General features: G+C 40.6%; 2 protein-coding genes across 2 annotated transcripts in view; one reads left to right on the forward strand and one right to left on the reverse strand.

The window, feature by feature from the left end:
- Positions 1-1,873: 1,873 nt before the first annotated feature.
- LOC137295861 (uncharacterized) lies at positions 1,874-19,609 on the reverse strand. The gene is made up of 6 exons (XM_067827418.1): positions 19,326-19,609; positions 8,316-8,538; positions 7,051-7,268; positions 4,472-4,645; positions 4,131-4,233; positions 1,874-3,775 (listed from the first exon to the last, which is right to left on the reverse strand). Exons 1-6 carry the CDS (start codon positions 19,381-19,383, stop codon positions 3,304-3,306), a joined length of 1,248 nt encoding a protein of 415 aa, XP_067683519.1. The 5' UTR covers positions 19,384-19,609; the 3' UTR covers positions 1,874-3,303.
- A 4,014-nt stretch (positions 19,610-23,623) lies between these two features.
- LOC137295791 (ciliary rootlet coiled-coil protein 2-like) overlaps positions 23,624-25,471 on the forward strand; it is a 205,512-nt gene continuing 203,664 nt past the window's right edge. The window contains exon 1 of the mRNA XM_067827340.1: positions 23,624-23,790. The gene's annotated coding sequence lies outside the window, so the exon portion shown is untranslated. The remainder of the gene's footprint in view (positions 23,791-25,471) is intronic.

Below are 25,471 nucleotides of genomic sequence, written 5' to 3' on the forward strand. Positions count from 1 at the left end.
ACGCGCGTGCTTGCGTGTGCTACTTTGCTTATGTTTGTTCAATAAAACATGCTTCAAGAATACAAGATAAACCGATGTCTTCACTTCGCGCTCGTGGTGTAGTAGTTACACTGCCCCCCAGCGGAGAGCGCTGTCGGTTCGACACCCACCGTCATATCGGAGGACGATAAAATACCGTGCTTGGTGGTCCCAGAATAACGGATACAACAAGGACTGGTCGGCTCGGAGTCGGTATTATGTGTCTCAGTGGGGCATTCATGTTTAACTGCGGCATGACATCTCAGTAAGATAGAACTATAAACCAGTTAAGCAGCCACACATACACACGCGCAATATCCTTAATTACGACGTTAAACCTCACCTCACCTATCAGTATGCGACATGAAATGTAAAAAAATACACAAACAGATATTAAGCGCCACTTGAAAACTGCGATCCAAACATCTTGCTGGAATGCAAATGTAAATTATACGCTTTACACAGTATCTTAAATGCAATGGGTGGCATGCTCACGGGGCGCCAAGTATATTGGGGTAGAACTTTCATAATTGCAGTAGGTGCATTTTAGCTGTCCGAACTGTTTTAAATGAAGGTAGGACTAAAGAAAATTGATAAGGCAAGACATAGGCTTTCTGAGAATACCCAGTGGCAGGCTACTGACATGCATGAAGTGGGCCCTGTCGCAACATCGACCCTAATGTGAACATTAATCATGCCGGTATCAGTAGACGTGTGAGGAAGTACTTGGTCTCACTAAAGTAACGGCAGACCTTTCCTCTATCTTCATTCACAAACTGTCTTGATTTAACACGTCTCCCCCGAAATACCGAGTTACAGTTCGTAACGCGATATGTCAGGTTATAGGTTCGATAACGTCATGGAATGTGCATGTTAAAACAATTCTTGACTTACAACCTGCCAAAATATGCTTTGGATCCGAATTAGGTGTAACGGCGGGGGAAAAAGAGAGAGGAAAACATACAGTGTAATGAAATTGACAGGAAAACCGTTCATACTTGACAGCAGTATAACCTCCTCGCATATATTCACAGTCGCTCTTGAGTTTCTTACTCACCGAGATGGTAATTTCTGATTTATACTGATAATCCATTACCATAACGTGTCTACTTGTCACTGGGATCACACATCATTTCAACTTATCAAAATAAAAATCACGTAAGTGATTGTTGTTAGCAAGGGCGATGGGTTTCAATAGTCTACTGGTGTGGTTGTAAGATAACTTCCTTGCTTGTGCACACCCGTGTTGTCAAACACACACACAGGTTACGACGCTGCCTTTGTTTACAGGTCTTCAACAGCAGCAGGAATAGTCATTCGAAATGCATGTTCCAGAATTCATTACTTATCGTTATTTTCAGATACTCAGCGCAACACACCTGCGTCGTTCACTACCCGCTCAAATGGTCTTTTCAATTATTCTGTTAATTTATTCGAAGGCCCTTGAGAGTCCGCTGTAGAATAGGTCTCCAGCAATGCATGCTTGCCATAAAAGGCGACTATGCTTGTCGTAAGAGGCGACTAACGGGATCGGGTAGTCAGGCTTGCTGGCTGACACGGTGTGAAACGAGCTACGTCAGAATTTAGACACAAGCAGATAATACACGTCACTCATCTAAGACATTATAACACATTCTAATACCAACACTCTGCAAATGTCGACGAATAATATAAGGGTAACGCTATTTTTCAGGGCATTATCATTTGCAGAAGCCCGAGGTCTTTCATTAACGACGGAGGGCAGTTGAAAAGACCGAGGGCTTCTGCAAATGATAATGCCCTGAAAAATAGCGTTACCGTTATTATAGCTAAAATGAATAGAATTTTTAATAAAATAGGAATAAAAACGGCGGCATCGGTTTAGAAGCATTTACTGCCAACAACAAAACGACGGAGGTCACTGACACACATTTTACAAACATAGACACGTAATAGAACAACACAGATGACGTCACTATTGACCTCTGCTCATACTACGATCAACAACGTTAGACTTCAAGTCGATATTTTCATTGCTGTATGTTGTCATTTATAGTACAATTGTTATGGTTGGCACAGGCAGGAAAGGGCATAATGGCACAGGCACATGTGACGAATGTGAGCCAGATATATGGTCAATAATGAACCCAAGTTCAAACGAACCGTAGGTGATGAACTTCAACAGTTGAGCTACTTATGACGTCACCTAACAACGGGCTTGATAATGGCCCGTCGTTAAGCATTTTGCGGGCATTATCAAGTTACAGTGGACCGCTCATTTCTGATAACGTGCGGTCGTTTTAACGATAATTCTATCCATTTTAGCTATAAATTGCATTAATGCATGGCGACGTGGGCGTCGGACAAAACACGGTTTACACGTTATGAGAATAATATTTGTTAATGATCGTTCACAAATTACACATCGCAGTGTATGTTAGAAATGATATACTACCAGATGTTTTGGATACAAATCAGTCATACATAGGCATACAGGTGTCCCCGGTTATCCGGCAGCTGTAAATGAGGGCGATACAAAGGAAAGTATGATGACTGTGAAACTGTCAGTGTATTTTAGCCAGTGGTTTGGCCCCACACGACTGGGCTACCACCAGGCCTAATATAATCTATTCAATGTATTCCCATCTCTGATGTCCGAGGCCAGCATGTTGTCTTTACTTACACACACACACACACACACACACACACACACACACAGAGAGAGAGAGAGAGAGAGAGAGAGAGAGAGAGAGAGAGAGTACTGTTATTATTCATGCAGAATATGTTCAGTTACGATGTATTGAAGAGAGAGGGACCACCTGGAAAAGGCGATAGTCCATCATGCCTATGACATGGTCATCCCATTTGCCCGCCCGGATATTTAAGTGACAGGATTAACAAGCTGATCCCACCAATGGCAGGGGAAAACCTAGCACAATGTATTTGCACTATGTTAACATATACAAATCAGTCCCAATGATCCCTGGTTTTCAAGACTAAGGTACAGGTACCCATCTCCAAGGTTGTTCAGTGTAATGAGCATTTGATATCTTTAACAGATGCGAGTGGGATCAAATCTTCACACAAGGTATTGGTGACACGATGATGGGTGTGTGAATTAATCTCCTCTTTGGGAAAACAAGTGCCCACATTTACCAATATCAGTTCATGTAAAAGTGAAATAACACAGTTTCAAGATTAAGTACAAAACAGAACACATACACAGTTAATACACAGCACTCATTGCTGTCCTGTCGACACAATGGAAGATTGGATTTGACTGGGTGGAACACAACCGCCAGGATGTTATAGTGCCACCAGTGCAACACTGTCACATTTCTCTGAAATAACCCCAGTTGTCTTGTTTAAGGTATTAGCATAAGGCAACGAGTTACGCGACGCATAATCCGATGTATCCTCCACAGTTTCTTTCGATCCCAAATCACCAGGGTCGGTATCACTACTTTCAGTGGACAGCGAGCAGGTGTGGTCCTCATTGGCGGTGAGTTCAATGGACAATGTCCTGGGTTGCTCGTGCAGTATAGCGACTTCAACGGAAGAATACGATGGTTTAAGGTCGTTTTGGGACCTGTGGTTATCCTCAGGGATGTGGGAAACGCCGGATGCAGCAACGACACTGTAATCTGGAGGTGGACCTAAGTTATCTTCTGTGTCAACCACGACACTCTCATACGACGGGGGAGCGTACAGCCGCGCCATGGAAGTGCGCACGGTGCCATTACTCGCCCAGCGTACACAAGACTTGGGTTTGTATTCGCTGTAAACAATTAAACATATATACACAACTCTTTGTCACAGAGGGTGGCATTGTTTATAGTCAGCGATTTTGATCTACATCAACGTAGGATCACTGTCTCTTAAAATTCTAGTAACATTAGGAAGACTATGTACGAGATCGCCAGAAACGTCAGTGCACTGCTTATGAAACTATTTAACAAACGGTAACGTTAATTTCTACATAACATGATCATTAACAGTCGCACATTTGGATACTTGTGTCTAAGGAGTATGTAAGACATGTGACATCACAAGATTAAGGTAAATACTATCTCGATGGTGTCTTCATACACAGTCATGTGAAAGCTACACACATATTAAAGAGAGTGACGTACTGCTTGTGGTTATGTTTCTTCACCCAACACATTGCGGCGGTGACGACAAGGAGGAAGACGGTACACGACACGATTGCTGCAACAACCGCGTGCACTACGGAATCTGAAACATTGAAACATTGCGATACATTTAGTGGTTAAACAACTACTAATACAAGGGCAGTATGGGTGGGTGAACGCCTAGTTGACAAACACCTTGTGTTTCATATTTGTCCCATTTCACAGATGGTAAGAAGAGTCACTGTTGGCTGGAACACCATGCGATTCTGAACACATGAGGTAAGGGGAAGATATCTGGTGCACAATACCCTGTACCACTAATAGTCGACCTAGACACTCACAAGTGTCCAGGAGATCGGTAGTTGCCTGGGCTCTGGCGTGACAATGGTGTTCATCAGAACCGTCCCGGCTTCCGCAGTTGGCGAGCCCGTCACAGTGGAGTCTCGGGGATATGCACATATGCTCTGTGACGCATGTAAGAAGGCCCTGTTGACACCCGCCATGACGCTGTGTGGCTGCAACATCGTTTATGAACATTGAATACAAATAAGTTAGTGAAGTGACAACTGTCAAACAATAACCTTCACACCTGATTGACATCATGATGGTTAAATGACGGAATATGTGTGTGATTAATTTCTCTCCTTATAAATATATTTGTCAAAACCACATCAGTAATTTGGTTTGACTACCACAAGAAACTTTAGCCTCCTTCCTTCGTGAATTTCGTAAACTCTATTCAAGTGAGGATGAAACTTTCTGTTGCATTAATAGCCAAACAATATGGAATCACATGGTAACAAAACATTTGAGAACATTGGTTTATTTTTCTGCTTCTGTAATGATTAGGATAATTACAAAGTCCAGGTTTCGATCACACACAAAAAGACAACAAACAATGCATAGTTCATAATTTTGTTATTTCATGAATTTTTCAAAATATCCGCACAGGAAATGTCAATCGTCTGATGGAGACTAAACACAACATTTTTCTTCTCTCAAAGCAGTGATCAGTTGCTGACAAGACTTAGTGTGAGGCTGGTCTTGACTCGAACGAATCCTGCGATCTAGATAGTCCAGCAAATGTTAGATTGGGTTCATGTCTGGCGATCTTGAAGGCAATGGCAAAACGTTAACGTTGGCCTGTTTGAAGAATTTTTATCGTCATGTTTGTGTGACACTGCAAGAAAGGGAGAACCACAGGCTGGATGACCTGGTCAATGTAGCCGTCATATTGCCGTCAATGACGACAAGTTCGGTGGCAACGTCGTCCCTGATTCCACCCCACACAATCACTTGCTTTTCCCAGGTGGAATGACGTCCTGAACACAGTATGGGGCTTCTCTTTCACCCCAACGACGGTACACCCTCCTTCTATGTGGATGGTGGATAATAAAACGGCGCTCATCGGTGAACATGACTCGCCACTAATTCTGGTTCTGCCAACGTCGAACATTAGGTGCCTACACAACCCAGTGTCAGACGATGCTGCCGCGCCATCTGCATCCCTTGTGTGGTCTGTCTATACGACCATAAGCATCACACCCACAGTCTTCTACTAGCTGTGGTCGAACGGACGTCCCTGAGCTGTCCTTTTCTGACGAGGTCGGTAGAAATCCGTTCCTCGGTGTATTTGACGGAGGTACCTATCTTCAGCTGACATGATGCATGGACGTCCACTTCTCGGTCTGTGAACGGAGAACCCAGTCTCTCTGTGGCGCTGAATAATACGGTGGCAACCGAGGGCGTTGGTAGCAGCATTATATGTTGACTCCATCTGCCACATCCTAATTGCTCGTTCTCTCTCTTCAGCTGTTAATCATGGCATATTTCTGTGCATCATATTATGCATTCTTGGCTGCCTTTATACACTATAGAATCATTCTACACGTTAAATTCATCCAAACACTGATTGAATATAGCTACGTTTTAGGCGATTGATATAGAAAATGGACAAAAATGTTACTTTGCACGCAAAAACCAAACCAAAGATAATTTTAGGTGCCCCTAACCACTTTCAGAATATGAAAGACACGCTGTAGTTGTTTTCACTTAATGCAAATCGGCAGAAAATGTTTTACAAGACTGAAATCATAGGAATTGTCATTTCACAGTTTTACAGACTCTACAACACCTGTTGAAAATTTGACCTTAAATGGTTAAACTTTGTCTCAAGCAGAATTTTATTTCAACCTTTTTTGGATATCTCAATCACTGTTATTCCTTTATTTCGGCACGGTCGAAAATAGGACAATTTATCTCTTCTGAAAAAGATGCATTTCACTTAAATATGAACGCATATGTGGAATGCATGTTATGTCATGATAAACGTTATGTTATAGTGTGGTTGGGCTGTATTTGGTGGGTGGCTGTATGGTGAAGGACAACCGTGACGATCCGGGGAAGAATATTGGCCTTCCATAACCCATTCTTGTTGCGGCGCTGACTTGGTTGACACATGTCATCGGATCCCAACTGCGCAGTACAATGATCGTGCTGTTGATCACTGAAATAAGTATCATTTCTAGACACCTTTAATTACAGTCCGTCGACATATAGCTGGAACGTTGCTGCGTAAAACTAAACTCACTCACTCACTCAATGTATGGTGAAGGAATCACTGAGCAGTGTCAAAGGTGATGCAAGGTGGGACAAGTGCAAAACAAAAAGCCTGGGTGAATATATAACTTGAATGTCATTTGTAATAAATGAGAGTGAGAGAGCACACTTGCAGTATGGTTGGTTGTAGAAGTGACTGGGCTGATCTCATGACGTGAGTAGAATTTGTGAATTATTTGTAAATTATATTTTTGTTTGCATTTCTCTTATAATATAGATTGCATTTCATTTATTTTAGATTCTTCATTTTTTCATTCACCTCATAGTATGACACTGTTTGGTCTTTGATTATAATACTCACGTCGATATACTGTGAGGAGCAGGCGGAAACCTTGGTACATCACTGTCGGCTTCCCGAAATAGTCCACGCGGATCTTGTTGCTCGAAGACTTGTAGTCCCTGACAGGAACTCGAGCCGTGTTAGAATTATAGTAGGGATGTTCCAGTACTCCATAGATGCCATTGGGTGGGGTTACACGCACCCGCTTACCGTCATCATTGTAATCGTAGACGTGTAATCTACAAAGAGAACGAAAAATACCGACTGCACTGCAAGTATGGTCACATGAAACGTGTGACAAAAGACAATGCACAGGCCTTGTATCTTCTTCGGTTATATATTTGTAAAATACTGGTGTTCCATTCGCCTGCCAATGTAAATGGGACTACGTCATATTCCAAAACCAAATCAGATCACAAGTTTAAAAAGAAAAGTTAATCGGAAAGAAATATCCACCCCTTGATTTCATTCGAGTCAAGTCATAACACCTGAATAAATATTTCTCATCAGATATGGATATGTTTAGTTTTAATATGTTTCTTTAATTGCATCTGAACATTCCGAAGGACAAATCCAACTTCTGAAATGCCACGCCCAGATACGGGCAGAAGTCTTTCCCGTTAATCAAATGTCATTTGCAGAAAAAGAGCACTCATATCCTCAGAGATTTGTATCCGAGTAATATGTATGGGAAATCCTATTTCGGGCATTTCCTACAACACGCGAATCACATTACATTCAAAATTCTGGAAAACTTGAACTGTAAAGTCAAAGAGATTGTGTTTTGAGACATTTCTATGTTTTATGTATTCTCTGTCATTTACATGTTTAGTCTTCCCTTTTCATGTTATTTACTTATTTGGTGTGCCAGATATTGTTACAACTGGAAAATGAATCAATTATCTTTGGCTTTTGAATGAACGCCAATAGTAATTTTGAAAGTGACTCGTACACAATTGCTCATGATATGACGAGGATTACACAAGAGACTCACAGAAAATTCTTGCAGTCATGAAAAACATCTTGTCACTATTTATATTATTGTGATTGTAACTGACTGGTAAACCATTTGAAGCTTCATAAAAATATTTTACAATGAGGCGCTCGTAAAATTTTCTTTTGCTTCAAGTTCTTCACGTGCGTCCAAAACCTGCGTCGCGTATTCTGCTTAATTTATTCATTATTTTATGTCAAGCTACAAGATAAGTGGAAATTACAATGAAATGAGTAATGAAACAGCTGTGATAGTTTAGAGTTAAGACGTTTGTAAAGCCGTCCTCCGTCACCTGTCCTTGGTTCCCGCATCGGCAGAGATGCTGACAGCCTCGTAGTGGAGGAACAGTCGCTGTGATGGAGTCGTTTCAACGTCAACAGCGCAGTGTCTAAACCCGATTAGTGAACGGTCTTCTGCAAACTGACGGGTCAGCTCCAGTATCAGACTTGAATTCACATAGATCGGTAGACCAGACTTGCACGAGTTGATCATGTACTTCACGGGTGTCCCTGCACCTGAAATGTGGGGAAATGTTCACTCGGTAGTTCACTAGTTCTTATTTGTGATTTCCATACGTTTCTTGTACTTTTACCATTAAGCACACGGATATCACGTGAAAACTTCAAAGAATACTCACACGCGCTCACGCTTGCGATTTCCACAATGGCATTATCGTGCATTCGGTTGAAGGGTACTGACTGGAACACCGTCCAAAATGGACTATAACACTGTTAAGACACTCCTCATAAAGAAATCCTGCTCTGATCTCAATGCAACAATCAAAGCGTTGTAATTCGGGTTTGTTGGGTGCAATACAATTCGACTTAAAGTACATTCACGACAAGGACTAATGTTGGGGCCAGTAGCTGCAAAGAGTGTCCTCATTCGTACATACTGATATTGATTTAAATTTGTCAAAATCCCTATACATATTTCGCAGATATATTACCTGCTCGTTAGGTAATTAATTATCATTCAGTTGAATGAAAGTACCATGTTTGACAAGTACAGCCAGCCAGCACGGACATTGCCACATAGATGGCAGATACGATAATGAGATCACTTAACATATGTATGAGTTGACGACATCGGAGTAGACGAGGGCAATGTGCACGTGTACCGGCAACCATGTCCTTTATTATCCCCACGTTATGCTGTATTTCCAACAGCACAAGTAATATGTGGGACGCGCGTCTTTGCGGGATGTGGTGGATGTTCCTCACTCACTTCACCTTGGGGAATCCTACACCCTGTCGTAACATCAAGTTACTCACTATGACTTAGACCTATTCTCGTGAGTAAGTCACAGTGATATAGAGTATAAACTTAATATATTGGATGAGATTTACGTGGAACCGTTATGCTCCTAATGATACATTACCAGCACAGATTTTATATATTTAACGATTCTTGTCAGCAAAGGCACATTCATCAGGACCTTAAACTTTTCTATGGATAGATAATTATAAAGATGGCAAAGATGGACACTGAAGTGAAACGCCACATTCATCCCCAATACAAGCATTGCATAAAGTACAAGTTCTTTCATCGTTCCAATATTTTGAAATCTACTCTTTCTGCTGGTAACCTTGGGTTTGACATTCTATTTTTTTAGAGTTCACTATTCATATGGTAATTATAACAAAACATATTAATACGAGGTGTTCTATAAACGTAAATAATATTTACCATTTGGTGAATCCTTTGCCGTTTCACTCTATTTTCCTGATACCATTGGCCTAACACAATTAATTTAACACTGAGTTTCAACTAAGAAGGGAACGACTGAGAATGAGAATGCCCCACCCCTTCTATACAATATATTTGTGGGAGATGTTGACAAAACTAACCCGCTGAGGTCATAGAAGAACACCGTGTTAAGCACAGTTACTCGAGGGATAACACATAGTTTTACACAATTACTGAATTGAAATTCACGTGGATACCGCCCAAGTTCCTCACAGGACACCAAATCGGGGCTTGGTTAATTCAATCCAAGAACGGATATTTTCAAAATTTCAAATATAGGCTTCTATTATCTTCAAGTTTTCATATCCTCCAAATTCAGAGGCAAAACAGGTTGTACTTACTGAATAAAGATTTCACTTGAGAATCATGAGTAATGTCTCAAAATCTACCTTTTCTTACTGACATACTCAGATTATTATAGCAAATAATCAAATACTAGTAACTTCTGACAGGCACTAAAACCGTTAAATTATCACATAAACCATCACATTTGTCAATTAAAACGGACCTTTCAATTATATACAGTGGAAATTAAAGCAAAATATTCCACTCATCTTCCACTTCATCCGTACAACATACACAAACACTCTCATGTTAAACATTACCATCATACCGGCCAGTCTCAATCATACTGGCCACACCACATCTTAAGTTAACTTCAACTCCTTTGTGTAACCAGGGGATGGAAATTATACATAATAAACAGCATTTAAGGCAGTCTTAAAATTGCAGTATAATATCTTAAGTTAGTCCCCCCATTCCCGAAGGCTGTGATTATTAGGTGCTTCATCATATAAACTTGTCTGTAAGAGGGAATCGTCGAGGTTCTTAAGATACATGATTAAGGAAAATGCAAATGATAATTTATCACCTTGTCTAGCCATACACCTTTCCATTTACGGACATACTTGATTTTATCTGTACGAGTAAGGCTTTATGAAAGGTTTCTAGCTTGTTGTGTGAACATACATGACTATAACGACGGAATGACATTAACTGCTATTGTCTTCCGAGTTACTGAAGCAGAACATTGTTTGTTGTCCCCATTGTTTGACCTGCTGAATGCGCCCTGTGGAGATGTGTGCGAGCTGCTATCTCTTGTCTGTAGCAACGTTAGCGACATTGCGTTACTTACACACAACCTAGTACGTATGGACCAGCCCAGAAACACATGTACCATTAGATCTGGATGAAATTAGTTGGTATTACACATGTATACAGCTTACACGTATACCTTTTAAACGTACAGACATATATTCTAATTTGCTCCTGAAAATTGTGCATGATCCGAGTGTGTGATACATGCCCAACTGCGTTTCTTAACGCGCAGTGAACCCCTAAGAAAGCCAACCACAGTTTACAACATACAGAGACGTTTATGTGGAGAAATATATGGAGAATGTTATGTCTGATTATCATCAGAGTCAAGACTCGCGAAGATCCGAGGTTAGAACTGGTCTTCAGTTACACATGCTTGTCGTAAAAGGCGACTAACAGCATTTCTGATGTGAGTCAAGGAGTTCCCTTGTGATGTGTCTGAGGTTAAATGTGTCTGTTACTAAGCATGTTTCAGTGTATATATGCCTGCATATATATGAATGTATGTCTAATGTGTCGGAAGTACCTGTCTGTAGATGTGTACGTATCTGCACGTGGATGTATCTGGGTGTATGTATCTGCATGTGGTTGTGTCTGAGTGTGTATATCTGCATGTGGTTGTGTCTGAGTGTGTATATCTGCATGTGGGTGTGCCTGCGTGTATGTATCTGCACGTGGGTGTGTTTGAATGTATATATGCATGTTGTGTTTGAGTGAATGTTTCTGCATATGGTTTTATCTAAGCGTATGTGAGTGAGTGCGTATCGTTGTACGCCGCACACAGCAATATTCCAGCTGTATGGCGGCGGTCTGTAAATAATCGAATCTGGATCAGACAATCCAGTGATCAACAGCATGAACATCGATCTGCGCAATGGGGAACCGATGACATGTGCCAACCAAGTCAGCGAGCCTCACACTCCGATCCCGTTAGTCGCCTCTTACGACAAGCAGAGTCACCTATTGTGGCAAGCATGGGTTGCTAAAGGTGTTCTACCTAGGACCTTCACGGGTCCTGAGCGTATGTCCCTGCATTTGGGTGTCGTTTAGTGTCTGTTTCTGCATGTGGTTGTATCTGAGTGCATATGTCTACATGTGGGCGTGGTTAGGTGTGTATATATCATGATGTGGACGTGAATATGACGGAGACCCAGAAGGATAATTTGGAGACAGAGTAGATCCATCATACATGAAATCGTCGGACGTGGTTCTTCAGTCGTACTGGATTTAAGTGGGAATTTAAACATTGTAACACAGCAAATTTGTTCCATGTGATTATTTCCGGTAGATCCTTGACGAGGAAGACAAAGTAAATTACACGTCACCAGCCGTTTCGACCTCCTACCAATGCAGTGGCCATGAGTAAATAAGGTCGCTGACAATTTGTAAAACCATGACGAACCACATCGCTATTGTAGTTAGAGGTACATGCAAAATCCAAGGTCCATATGTAATTTCACAATCACATTGTGAAAGTGATTAAATGTAATATTTGTTACAATTGGGAATACACTTTCTCAGTACGTGTTTATGAATCACTATCAACTTATGATGATAAGTATTCGAAAAGAGGTGAGCATATCCTGCGCAATCAGTAGGACCCGTTTCTAAACGCGTACAAGTCAAATTAAGGAGTGGAATCGGATATCACTGATGGTCAGTTTTCGGAATGCGCTCCATTGTTTTTGTAAAAGTTTGTGTCCTAAAATGTCAATGATGAAATAATTTCCGTGCAAGAGGATTCGTATGAGACTCAAATGTCGTGATGCACCAGCATGAACTAGGGTGGGAAGTTCAGGTTTGAAATGGGGAAACGAACCACCAGTTCCTGTCGTGCAGTTCTCAGTAATATTCAGCAGTTAAGACATGTTGAAATCTGATAATTGGAGTAGGCTTCATGCTTTTGTTGCGTTTCGTGGCTGGGAATAAACCTGTTGAAATAGCCATGAAATGACAAGAGGCCCTCGAGTGAGCGAGCTTCTCAAACAGACAATCGGGTTATAAACAAGTAAGCATGAGGAACTCTTCACAATCACTCCCGACATTATAACCCACCATGCACCACCGGAAGCTTTTACCGCACGACACAAAGTTTCCGCCATCGACTGGCATCAATGTCCCCGCCATCACCATGGTATTGTTCAGGCAAAGCGGGTGGGGATTAATTCTAAAGGTGGCGACACAAAACTGTCGACTTTCCACAAGCTTTACAACGATGATACATATGGCTGGGTATGCGGCACCTGATATTGTGGCAATTCTCCCGGTTAATGCTAAGATTTACTTCTCCTTCCATCTGCTGATCTTTCGTCATGTGCACAAAGTACAAAGGTATTGGCGTATGGATGGACAGTTGCTGAGAGACCGACTGGCGATGCAGGAAGAACGTTAAAATCTACACACCACGTGAAAGCCAATATCCTCTTTTATAGTTAGCAGCCATCATCGATTTGCTTAAAAGTCGGAAATTTCCTGCTTACACATCTGAGTGGAGTGTTTCAAGCACGCCATATATGCCATCGCTAGAGACCAGCCGACGGCCCTCCGGAGTCAACTCAAGTCCTCTAAGTTGTCAGCCATTACCTCGATATTCATGTCTGGTGTTTTTAATTAGAAATTTTGAAATAGGCACTTGATTACTAAACATCACTACTATGTACTGCCTTTCATAAGTGTCTACCCAAATGCCAGGGTGGTCTCCAAAATAACAACCATATTTCCTAATGTTAGATATCGTCATTATGTGCCAATAAATTACAATACAAAGCAAACTAAGATCCCATATGTATCGATGATCGTGATTTGATTGCATTGAACCATTTTGTTATAGATGTTGAAGAAATTATCACTTCCGCGCAAAAAGTAGTCCGTCTGATTTCGTGACCACTGACCACTGAGGTATGGGTGTGTCTCCTGATCAGCCAACATTAGTGAACAATATTTGTTGTATATTGTGTCTGCTATATACTAGTATTGGGAAACACTGTACTTTACTGATTTGACACTTGCTGGGTCTTGGTCTGTTACTAAGGAAGAGTATCAGGGTAATAATGATAAATAAAAATCCCCAAACTACCACATTCTGCTTGTCACAGGTTAATTGAACACATTCGACTTATCCATTACTGGGTGAGCTTTCTGTTCGTTGAAGCGATACTGGATTTGTGTCTTCAACATGTGCTACTTGAAAAGCAGCCACTATGAATTAATCCGCTTCAGCCTCTTTGATGCCATTAAACAATTTTATTATGTAAAAGTGAATAGAATATTTTATGATATGTAGAGGATGGATTTTTTTTTTAAAAATCGGTTACACCCCAAATGAATGTTAGGTAATGATGTACAACGTGTTACCCCTAGAAAGCATACACACGCACGCGCACTCTCACACACACACACACAGACACACACAACTGAGCAGCGATATAGGGATGACGTCCATCTCAGTTTCAACACTGCTTGTGTTTGGGAGAGGTAGACTAAAGGTGACGTTCTGAAGGGGAACCTGTCAGCATTACTTATCAATCGATATCCTTATTTCTTTAGTCAAAGCATCATCTGAAGTGACGTAGTGTGGCTTAGCGTCTCTAAATGCGTACGTGAGCTGAAACCCTGTATTCATTATGTGAAACGTGTTAAAGTGTTACCGTGGTAACCTACAGAAGACACAGCTCAACTCTGTTAGTAGTTGGTCCATATTCTGTCGAAGCCTCTCGGTTTGAAGTATAGGAATTCAACCTCGATGGGAGGAGAATTCATGCGTCAAGCATGACAAAACATATTCTCAATAGTCTATTTTCAGATATAATTATGCAAGGTTAAGACAGTGAAGACTGTACATGCATGCTCTCACATTCCGCGTTGTGTCACACTGCGGACGGTGGTTTATCACCTTGGGGTAGTTCGTCATCTTTTCACATGAATAGTCTGAAGTTTGGATCATAAATTCAAACAACAATGTGTGACCTTTCTGTCGTCTAGGATATTCTTCTTCATTTCAGAGTAAGAGACAAATTCAAGCTCCTTTGTCTTCAGAAAGCTCTGTGATAAGGGACAGATTCAAGTGCCCTTGTCTTATGACAACTCTGTGATAAGGGACAGATTCGAGTTCCCTTGTCTTAAGAAAACTCTGAGATGAGGGGCAGATTCATGTGCCCTTGTCTTAGAAAGCTAAGGGACAGATTTAGGAGGTTTGACCTTCCGGTTTATATATCCTTGCAGAAAACACTTCAGGGACCTTGGTGAGAGCGGGGTTCATAGGCCTGTGTAAATGAGATTTTATTGACTCTAATGAAAGAGGCTCTATGGATCCCTCATAGTGTGAACTTAGAGACTGTTAAATAGGTCAAGCCACATATGGGAGCATTGTTTTATCATATCACATAAAAACACAACAATGGTGGCAACCTCAAAATAACTGTTACAAAGCTCGAGGGCGTAGTTAGAATTAATTTATCTAAGAATGACTGACAAGAGCGTCCAAGTTAACTTGATGATACAAACGATGTGTGAGATAGTATAGAACAGCCTGGAGGCTATGTCAGTTCATCATGAGATGTGGGATCTGAACCTGTACTTCAAGTACTCAGGCGAACTACGCCAAAAATCAGGTCTGTTCACAACACTGGAATTATTATTTGTGCAGAGGAATGAAAAAGTGTTAATAATCCTCCAGATCCATACAAATTTGGTAACTGGCTACTCACGTTAGCATCACATCATACCACTAAGGTGAACCTATATTTTTCTGTTCGGTGTACCTTTCTAACTGTTAATGAATTAGCTCAGTGAGAGTCTGTTTTCTAACCAAATACATCTGAAATACCGAGAAAGTTTTAAGATAGTATTACTTCCATTGTTTCCACATCACACATTCCCTCGACAACCTTCATTGATCGGTCAAGTCCAATTTGCTGTTTTGAGAGATGGTAAAGAATTTTCAGTTAAGGGTATTTACGACATGTTTCCCCGTGAACAAATCAATCTGTGCACTGATGCATATAGCACTTTATTTCTACACGGTAAGTTAGCAAGATCTTTTGAAATGAGTTGAAAGCCAGTTCCTTCCTGAGGGGGAGTTTTGCCGGAAGTTTCTGATCATGTGACAAAAAGAATGGTGAATTAAATGTGTGACGATGTAAATGTCAATTGGCAGTGCCGTCTGTACATCACAAGCCATCAGTATATTGTTGTCAACGTGGCTCTCATAGTTGTATGATTGCTCCATATGATCGTTTCTGTTAAACACATCCTTAGAAATCATTAATATCAATGGAAATGAAGACATCAAATTCACTGGCTCAAAACTGCCTCCATTAATGACTCTGACTAAACCTTGGCTACAACAGCACGAAGTGGTTGGAGACACGCCTTCAAGCATGAAGATATTGTTCGCAGTCTCTACCGGCCAAGAGCCGCAGGTATATTGTTTATTAGAATGTATCTTTCTTCCAGAATGAGGTGACGGTTCAGTGGTTTTACGGGCAACAGAAAATAGTGCATTTATGTCTCACTATTTAGACCAACAAACTAATTGTACAAATGCCACCCATCGCTGTAGAAAAACCAAACCCAACACAATAACGAGTTTATAAAGAACGTATAATAATTCAGTCCATTTTCTTCTTACGTGCGAACGCAAGCAAACTTACATCCTTTCATCATATTAGTGTAGCTTTCCAGGTAAGTTGAAGGTTTTTAATCGGTAAAGGATGACGTTTGGTTGGATTAGGTAATTGGGACGATTAGGGTTAGAAATGAGGGTAGTTCACGGTCTTGAAAAACACATGAAACACATGCGTCCGTCTAACAGATAATTAAGGTTTCGTATCAGGATTGTAGTAGTTTATAAATTTTCAGTGAAATGCTTTTTAACAAACTTAATTTCTGTAATGAAATAACAGAATCATGCGTGTAAACGGCGGGCTACAGAGACAGTGCTGAGATCAATGCTGCTTCCCTATGTGTGACGAGATGCCGCAAGGCTGGTAGCCCCAGACACTCAGCCCCCTTCCTCTCTCCAACTCTTGTGGCATGCTCTCGCTGCCGTGTTAACACCAACGGTGAGATGTGTGGCTACCCAAGCAGTTAATACAGGCTAATGTACTTTGAAAATAGTTATCTCACTCTTTCAATTTGATAATTCCCTGTCATTCAGTCAGCATCGACATCGAGTGTTCTAATGGATCCACTAAAAGCTAAACTTGATAAAACGATTTGCACAAAGCTGATTTTCAGATGAAGTTGCAGACGACCTATAACCTCCATATTTTCCCTCCAGAAAATCATGGGTGCTAGCACACACTCATTTCCCATTACACACAAGTCTACAAGGACACTTACCACTGGTTTCACCACGAAAGATCACATTTACAATCAAACCATGAAGCCATTATGCAAGTCAATTAACAAATCAATAATTACGACAGAAGTTTTGTGAAGACAGGGCTGATTGTACGTCGTCCACGAAAAGGGCTGGCGACTAGGATCCCGTCCGAGTGATCAATGCATTGTAATGTCTAATCGCTTCCCGTTGATTGCAGCTTGTATCAATATGAATAACTCTGTCATCAATAGAGCAATTTCAATATGTGTATTGAACCAGTAACTGATTACAAGATATTTCCATTTGGTTATATCGCTAGACCTTCATTGTAATTGCAGAATTACCCTGTTTTCATCCCGCGGGAGCTTAAGCAAGCAGAAAACCGTTTCGATTTGTTTATTAATCATCTAGTAGGGAAGTAGGTAGAATGTGAGTTTTAGCTGCTTCAGCCGGCGATTACTGTTGTTAGGGCCATCTGAATGGATGGCCATTGCTCTAAAAGTGTTATAGAAGGCTACAACAAAGCCGTAATCACATTGACCTATAGTTCCTGTTGCCTGCTCACATGGCGACATACATATAAACTGGTATTAAACCGATGCCGCTCGTCTAGGAGATTCACTTTTTTCATAGATGTGAAAGTATGCACGTCTATGTATAAGTCATTCTGTCACTTGACCAATGGTAATTCCTACGACAGTAAATCAATGTTTATGCGAAATAAATGTCATCACATAGATACCATTTACGTAAGCTAGACAACCAAATACGTCTTAACAGTACACATGCGTGCACACACACCTCAATATGACACATACTGGCACACTCATTCAGTGTGACACAGACTGACACACCCATTCAGTATGACAGACTGACACACCCATTCAGTATGACATAGACTGACACACCCATTCAGTATGACATAGACTGACACACCCATTCAGTATGAGAAAGGTTGACATGCAATTCACAGACTGAATGTTTCATTGCCCGCTGGTCACGCCTGGGGTCTGGTTTGATGCCCCACATCGGTACAGTGATATAAGCCCAGATTTTGCACCCCACGTCGCGATAAAACTCGAATACTGCTAAACGTGTATACCGATATCACTAACCCTTGCGATCCTGTCTGTGTAGGTTGTGATGGGAAAATATTTCTTGTAACGAATGAGTTCGAATCTGCGTTGGTGTATTGTACGTTTTTTCGTTTCATCATTTGAGCAAGACAACCATTATGGACACAGTAGGGCACCGTGTGGACGTTCACATGTAGGAGGGTCAGAACAGGGTGTAGATCTCTCCCCTCATGGCTGGTGTCCAAGCATTATGGACACAGCATTATAGACACAGTAGGGCACCGTGTGGACGTTCACATGTAGGAGGGTCAGAACAGGGTGTAGATCTCTCCCCTCATGGCTGGTGTCCAAGCATTATGGACACAGCATTATAGACACAGTAGGGCACCGTGTGGACGTTCACATGTAGGAGGGTCAGAACAGGGTGTAGATCTCTCCCCTCATGGCTGGTGTCCAAGCATTATGGACACAGCATTATAGACACAGTAGGGCACCGTGTGGACGTTCACATGTAGGAGGGTCAGAACAGGGTGTAGATATACTTGGCATTACGAGTTTAACATGTGTAAACTCACGTTACACGGATAATCCTCATGATCTGGCATTACTCGAAGCCTGTTCTAACCTTGTGGAAATAACCTAACACAAAGCCTTTGATCTACCATACGACACAATACAGAACTAATCATATAGCTTGTTACTGGATACAGTGAACATGTATCAACCGGTTAGCCATAGGTTTCTTTCAAGGCAATCGTCCTGCCTTACGTGTAGAAATCATTTTTAGAAGTAATACTACTGTACACTAATACCACAGATAATACAACAAAATTTGTCATTTTCCATGCCCTATTTGGTATCACATTCCAATGTATTGTGTTTTCATTCCATTCCTGTAAGGTAACAAACACACGCGAATGCAGGACATTTTCTGTGTGAAATTATTTGTCGTGGTACACAGGTATAATACCTATCACTGAATAAACGGCGTCCGATACAAGGGTCTCGATAAGACCACATCAACGCTTCGGCGAAGAAGTAACCTGTTACGTACCTGATGGATCCACGCTGTTCCCTATGCTGATTACAAATAGTATCAACCGTAAATCCATATCGCGGACACCATGCAGTGGGTATCACCTGCCCTTCTTTTAAACCTTGCGTCTCCCCGGCAAAACTTTATGAGTTGAGATCAGAGCCACAGCGACACGGCTGTGCGGTATGGTCACGTGATTACGCGGCTCTGTCCGTAGATGCTTTGAGTATTAGGAGGGCAGGCATATCGGTTCACTCAGCTCTGACTATTCGTCGGCTCAGGATTAGAAGCAAAGGCTGAATAGACCAGCTATATCTAGATTAAGCGACATGCGGGAAGGATTAACGAACTACAACCACCTGGGTTGGGTCGAGGAGAGTCTGAAAAAAGGAACTGTAAATTATATGCGCAAAATTTTCACGCTTAACAGTATTCTTTATGCAGGACGACCAGTTGAGACAAATCGTTAAACAGTCTGTCTTATAAACTATAGACTGAGTAGGCGCCGACACCTGTGCCTATCTGATGCATGATAGGTAGGCTGTGTGTGGTTCCCGACAAACACTAGGTGTTGATAAGGGTCGAGTTTGGAGGAGAAGTGACGTATCCCAGCACAACGAATTTTTACGACACACACACAGCACGGTACCAGCTTGGTGTACAAGCCCCGAGTTACCAGTACCGTAAGATGTGGCCATAGGGTCATGTGTATGTTTGTCATTCACACACTTTTACCTATACAACTTGAAATGTGCACCTCAAACACCACGTTGAATGATCGCCTCCTTCAGGACGGAGAAAATGTTTCAACCTGTCAGCATGATTTATCTAACTTGACGTTTGGCATAATGTTTGATTAGCATGTGAACATTTAAATCAGCAAGACAGAATTCCGTGACAGGTATCAATTTAATCAGTGCATGTTTCCGTCGTTTTGTTGGGTAATTAGGAAATATATTTCTTAACCATTATTGACACTATGTACCATGTTCAACTTTTCAGAAGTGAATGTTTTTTAACAAATCTGAAGAGCCAATTGTACATGCCAAAAACTCTTTAATCAACATGTCTTAACAGCACCTACAGGATTTCGAGCTGCATGTGCGTGAGGGTATTGCATGTGCGTTGTGGTATAAGTAAAAATATGGCATTGCTGTATAAACGTTTGCATAGTTTTGTCTGTTACATTATACATCTTAAGACACTGAACACTTGGTTCGTAAACACTATTTATTTAATAAACAGGGGAGTCCATACATATCATTTATGTATGAGATCCTAATGGCTCAAACAGAATATATACACAGCTATTGAACAGGTTGGTGTACATGATTGTAAAACATGCGTTGGAGTAAACCATTGTGCATAAGTATTGTGATATATGGTAAGTGTAGACGTGTTCCACATGTCATCGTCTAAAATCTCTTCAGTATCTGTTCAGGTTTCTTATAATGTCTATTGATAATGTAAGTAAATGCTATAACAGGATGTTATTGTACGAAAATCACGGAATTCGTTAAAGGGTTTTTAACTGAATTCGGTTTTAACAAAATCAGCGTGTACCAAAAAATCAAGATTTATTTCAATTATTTAAGTTCAGGAAAAGGCATTATGACAAATTGTTTGAGTCACACGTTTGTGCTGAATACTATTTGTTCGATGTCACATATGAAAGATTTAGAAAAGCTCCGGTACAAATTATCTGCGGCTACCACGTGATTGTTGTTGGCAGACAGAGAAGTGCATCATGTTGTTGGCAGACAGAGAAGTGCATCATGTTGTTGGCAGACAGAGAAGTGCATCATGTTGTTGGCAGACAGAGAAGTGCATCAAGAGAACTGAGAATCTATGGTAACTGTGATTTAGATGTGAAGATGAGTTTCATATTCTTTTGTTATTTTATCTAACATACGGTTACGTAGGAAGGAAACATTTGAAACTGCCTACATATATACATATCATTCAACAAACATTTCTAAACATCATGTCAGCTTTCTGTTGAGGAAATAGCACAAAATATGTCGACTGCAATCAGTTAAAGCAAGATGAAATACATATGAAAAATATGAAGGGACAAAAAATGGGGAACACAGTGTACAAATACACCTTTTATGCCATTGTACCCACAGCCTTGCATGCACTGTACACTCACACGCAGAGACAGAGAGACATATACATACTAGTATCTCACACCCTGTGTTCATTTGTCCAAAGTTTCTTCACAAGGTTTGTAGCGCACAGCTTGTGTAGTAACCTGGAAAATAATAAAGTAACAATTGTGCTTTCATGTGATCCCTTATTTTTCCTCAGTATGTATTTAATGTGTTCCGAGAAATTATTAAGAACATTTTGGATATTTCAAATCATTTCACGAACCCTTCAGACTCACTCTTTGTTTCCTAATACTGTTAACGGAATTATTAAATAGGCGTTACATTATGTTATAAAGGTGCTGAACATGGGAGGCAACTCCTACTCTTAGGAATGAACCTGACTACATCAAGAGTTATTTCCCTTGGTGTAGCAGACAGCTTTCAGATTGCCGGCGACTTCGTCAGATTTTGAGTAGGGGGAAATTGAAGAGCTTTGAGAATATCAGAAATGAGAGGATTAATAGAGGCAATCCTAATGAAACCCCTTTTATGGCAAGCATGTGTTGCTAACGGCCTATTCTACCCCGGACCTTCACGGGTCTGACCCGGGTTAAAAAGCGGGGAATTCCCTCACCACTGATGAAACATGCACAAAAAGAAAGCCGTTTAAACTGATGTAAGGCTCACGAGAATCAAGATTGGGTTATAGTTTTCTTTTCTGACAAAAGTTTTATCTGACTCTTTTTCCAAACTGTGTGAAGATTTGGACAAATGATACCGTAAAACCGGACGAAAATGTTCAAGTTTTAGACTGGCTCAGCTACAGCCCAAATCTTAACATTTTCATAATGTGTGGGGACTAACGAAAGACAGAATTTACCGAAAAGGGCTTAGAAATATTGAGGATATGAAGGAAGAAGTGGTCGCAGACTATGATCAGTAGTGTACTTATGGGCATTTAATGGTGTGTTGCAGGACAAGGGGGCCATACAATGTACTAGAAAGACACTTAGTCTGTAAGAGAATCATATCTCAACATATTCATTTTAGTAAAATTTCTATAGTTTATTTATTAGATATTTACTGAAACAACTTTCACAATAATTTCTTTGAAATATATACAGGACTGTCTTCCCATCAGTCGGAAAGGTAACATCCTCTCAGTTCGTGGACTGTGATGAGCACGTGTCATCAGGAAAAAGTCAGAAAATAAAACGGAGCATACTGACATTGTATATTCATTTTTTATCCAAGTCCACCAATGAAGTGCACAGTCCCACCTACATTGCTGGAAATGTAGTTTATAAGTGGAGAAGAGGATTTAGTTGAATTGTATGTGTCTGTTGTAGTACTCAGCGATACTCTAAGTATGTGAGGAGACGAGATAATCCAGTAATTTACACCATTGCCATCGACCTTTGCAATCGAGGCGCGGTGACATGACACAAAGACGTCAGTACGTCCGACTACCCCATGCCGTTGCCTTTTGGAACTGGCTATGCAAAGGGAGGACCTGATTATGTGCACTGTATTTGCTGGACTGAAAAACTGGCGTTCTGTGCTTCCACGCTTCATTTACTACCAGTATCCAAGCTTGCTGTTGTCGGGGAGGTCATACATACACAATGACAAATGCTGTCATTGACAATACCTTTTTTCAGAACACCGGTAGGGGGTGAGTCACACATTGACAAACTAACCAGGGATAATCTACAACCTATATATGGTCTCCCTGCTCTAACATATATCATTCCACGACACGGAGCAAGGTTTTATAAATTCCTCTTTGTGGAAGTCACTCAACCACCTATTTTTATTGTTACTCGTGCGTTGTTCAACAAGAATGTCTATTAAACCAGGGAGACTACATATGTTGTAGATTATCCCTGATTAAACAAATTAATTTACAATCAATCACCTGCCCTCAACTCGAAAAACAACAACTCAAGATCTGTATATACGATATACGTCATAGTTGTATGTATTGTCTGTATTGTCTGTATGCCACGTATCTGGCTTCATGCACTTGGTCCAGCTACAACTCACTAGATCACCAAGATCGCCCATATTATCATCCCGTGAAAACTGGCAAAGAACCAACAGGAAGCAACATGCCTAAGCGCAGACTGAGCACGGTTACTCGCGGTACATGGCGAAAGTGGCCGAATAGTCGCGATCAAATTGAACAAGTCGAACACAAATCCCGTTACTCCTGGCAACAGTGTATACAACATGGCGGCTCCTACTGTAGGTGCAACGCAGTGGAAACGTGCACAATGATCATACCAGACATGGTGTGATGGCCTTTTTCAAGTCTAGTTTACGTAAGAGTGTGAGTGTAGCCTAGCACACAATAACACAGAGCGTGTGCTAGTCTAGCCCTTCGGAATGTAAGTTCACTTTTGAAGACAAATATCTTCATTCGAAACACTATAAACATTTGTTTTAAATGGATATCAATACATTGTTACACAAAGTGTTGATAGTGTGTTCTATTGACCCGTCTTTGACTGATACACACAATAACACCCCATGACCCCTTGTATATTTGTATGTTATTCCATCAAAGGTTCACATATGTGGTTTTCCACAGAGATACTGGCAAAGATCTGTCCCTCAGTTAATGTCAATGGTGCAGTCCAGTTGGCAGTATTACATGGGGGCATTCAATGTCCATAATACATACATTAACATACTTTCAATGTCCATAATATATACTAGTATACCTGTGATTATGGCGGTAGTCAGATCCCCAAACACTTATCTTACTCCAAGATGAAAGGCAGCACTTGCTTCCATCTGTTAGTCAGTAAATTTATTCAATCACTGCAGACAAATGTTTCTCTTGAATTTGTTATCTACTGATAGTGTCCTTTGTCTCAGCACACAGTCACTATGGTACCATATATTTTACACAACAATAGCCACATAAATGTAGTCTTTTCATTTTTCAACACAATCAACAGTTTGATAGTTATGATAAGGATAATTTATGGCTCTCTCTCTCTCTGTCTCTCTCTCTCTGTCTCTCTCTCTCTGTCTCTCTCTCTGTGTGTGTGTGGTGATGATTTTTAGGTGGGGAGATCATCATCATCATTATCAACATGATCATCATCACCACCACACACATACCAATATGAATGTTCGCTAAGTATAACATAAGAGGGCTATGTAATCTCCTGGCCACAGTGACATTTTTTAGAATCTCATCTTTTTTCATCAAAAATTAAGTGAGGCAGTGAAACACAGTACTGACTGTATCATCTTATAACAATATAGATAGATCTGTCTGATACAGAATGAGTGGATGGCATAATTTTGTGGTACACACTTTGGAAAATTAAGTAGTTTTAGTGGAGTACAGATCATTAGAAAGGAGATGAAAATTCATACAAATACTTATGATATGATAGTCATAAAATATGTTTTGCAAATATAATCATTAAGGACTGTAAAAGCAAAGTATAGGCTAATAAACAACCCTGAAGTATTATTTTCTGAAAATGTTATTTCTATAACTGTGGCAGAGTGAACTTTGTAAATAGCAACTGTTGTAATATAATAAAGATGGCATTCTTTTGAATTAGTGTGTCATAATATTATTTTGATGAGATATACAATCTCATTAATTAGCCAAAATCTAACCATTTTATCAATTATTTTATATTCAACATTTTATACCATAACCTTAGCTCTCTAGACATCAATCCAGTCTTAATGTAATCTATTTCATCAGTACTCAATTTCACTGCATGCTTTTCTCCCTTCAATCCCTTTTAAAGCATGTCCCTTGCTAAGGTCAGTGTGTAAATTCTATTGTTCTGTGTTCATCCAAGCGTATAAGGCATCAAGGTATTTAAGTTAAAGGTTAATTTGATCTAGTTCTCTGTCAGTCTGTCATGTGGTCATCGTCACACAGGTTGTGGTACTTTTTCACATTCATTAGGATGGAGGTCTGTGTCTCATGTATGAAGTATGTATGTAGTCTTGTATATATATTTCTTGTGACCTTTTGCTATTTGTACTTCACAGTTGATGGTTATACTGGCTATTGTTTAAAGTATGTTTAAT

The sequence above is a fragment of the Haliotis asinina genome, chromosome 9 (genome assembly GCF_037392515.1).
Source record: "Haliotis asinina isolate JCU_RB_2024 chromosome 9, JCU_Hal_asi_v2, whole genome shotgun sequence".
Classification (NCBI taxonomy): domain Eukaryota; kingdom Metazoa; phylum Mollusca; class Gastropoda; order Lepetellida; family Haliotidae; genus Haliotis; species Haliotis asinina.

Coding starts and splice junctions, on each gene's coding strand:
- LOC137295861 (XM_067827418.1), bottom strand. CDS start 19,383: ATGGATTTACGGTTGATACTATTTGTAATCAGCATAGGGAACAGCGTG. Junction 7,269..8,315: donor GATGCGGGAACCAAGGACAG/GTGACGGAGGAC, acceptor TTCTCTTTGTAG/ATTACACGTCTACGATTACA. Junction 4,234..4,471: donor TACCGATCTCCTGGACACTT/GTGAGTGTCTAG, acceptor TCAATGTTTCAG/ATTCCGTAGTGCACGCGGTT.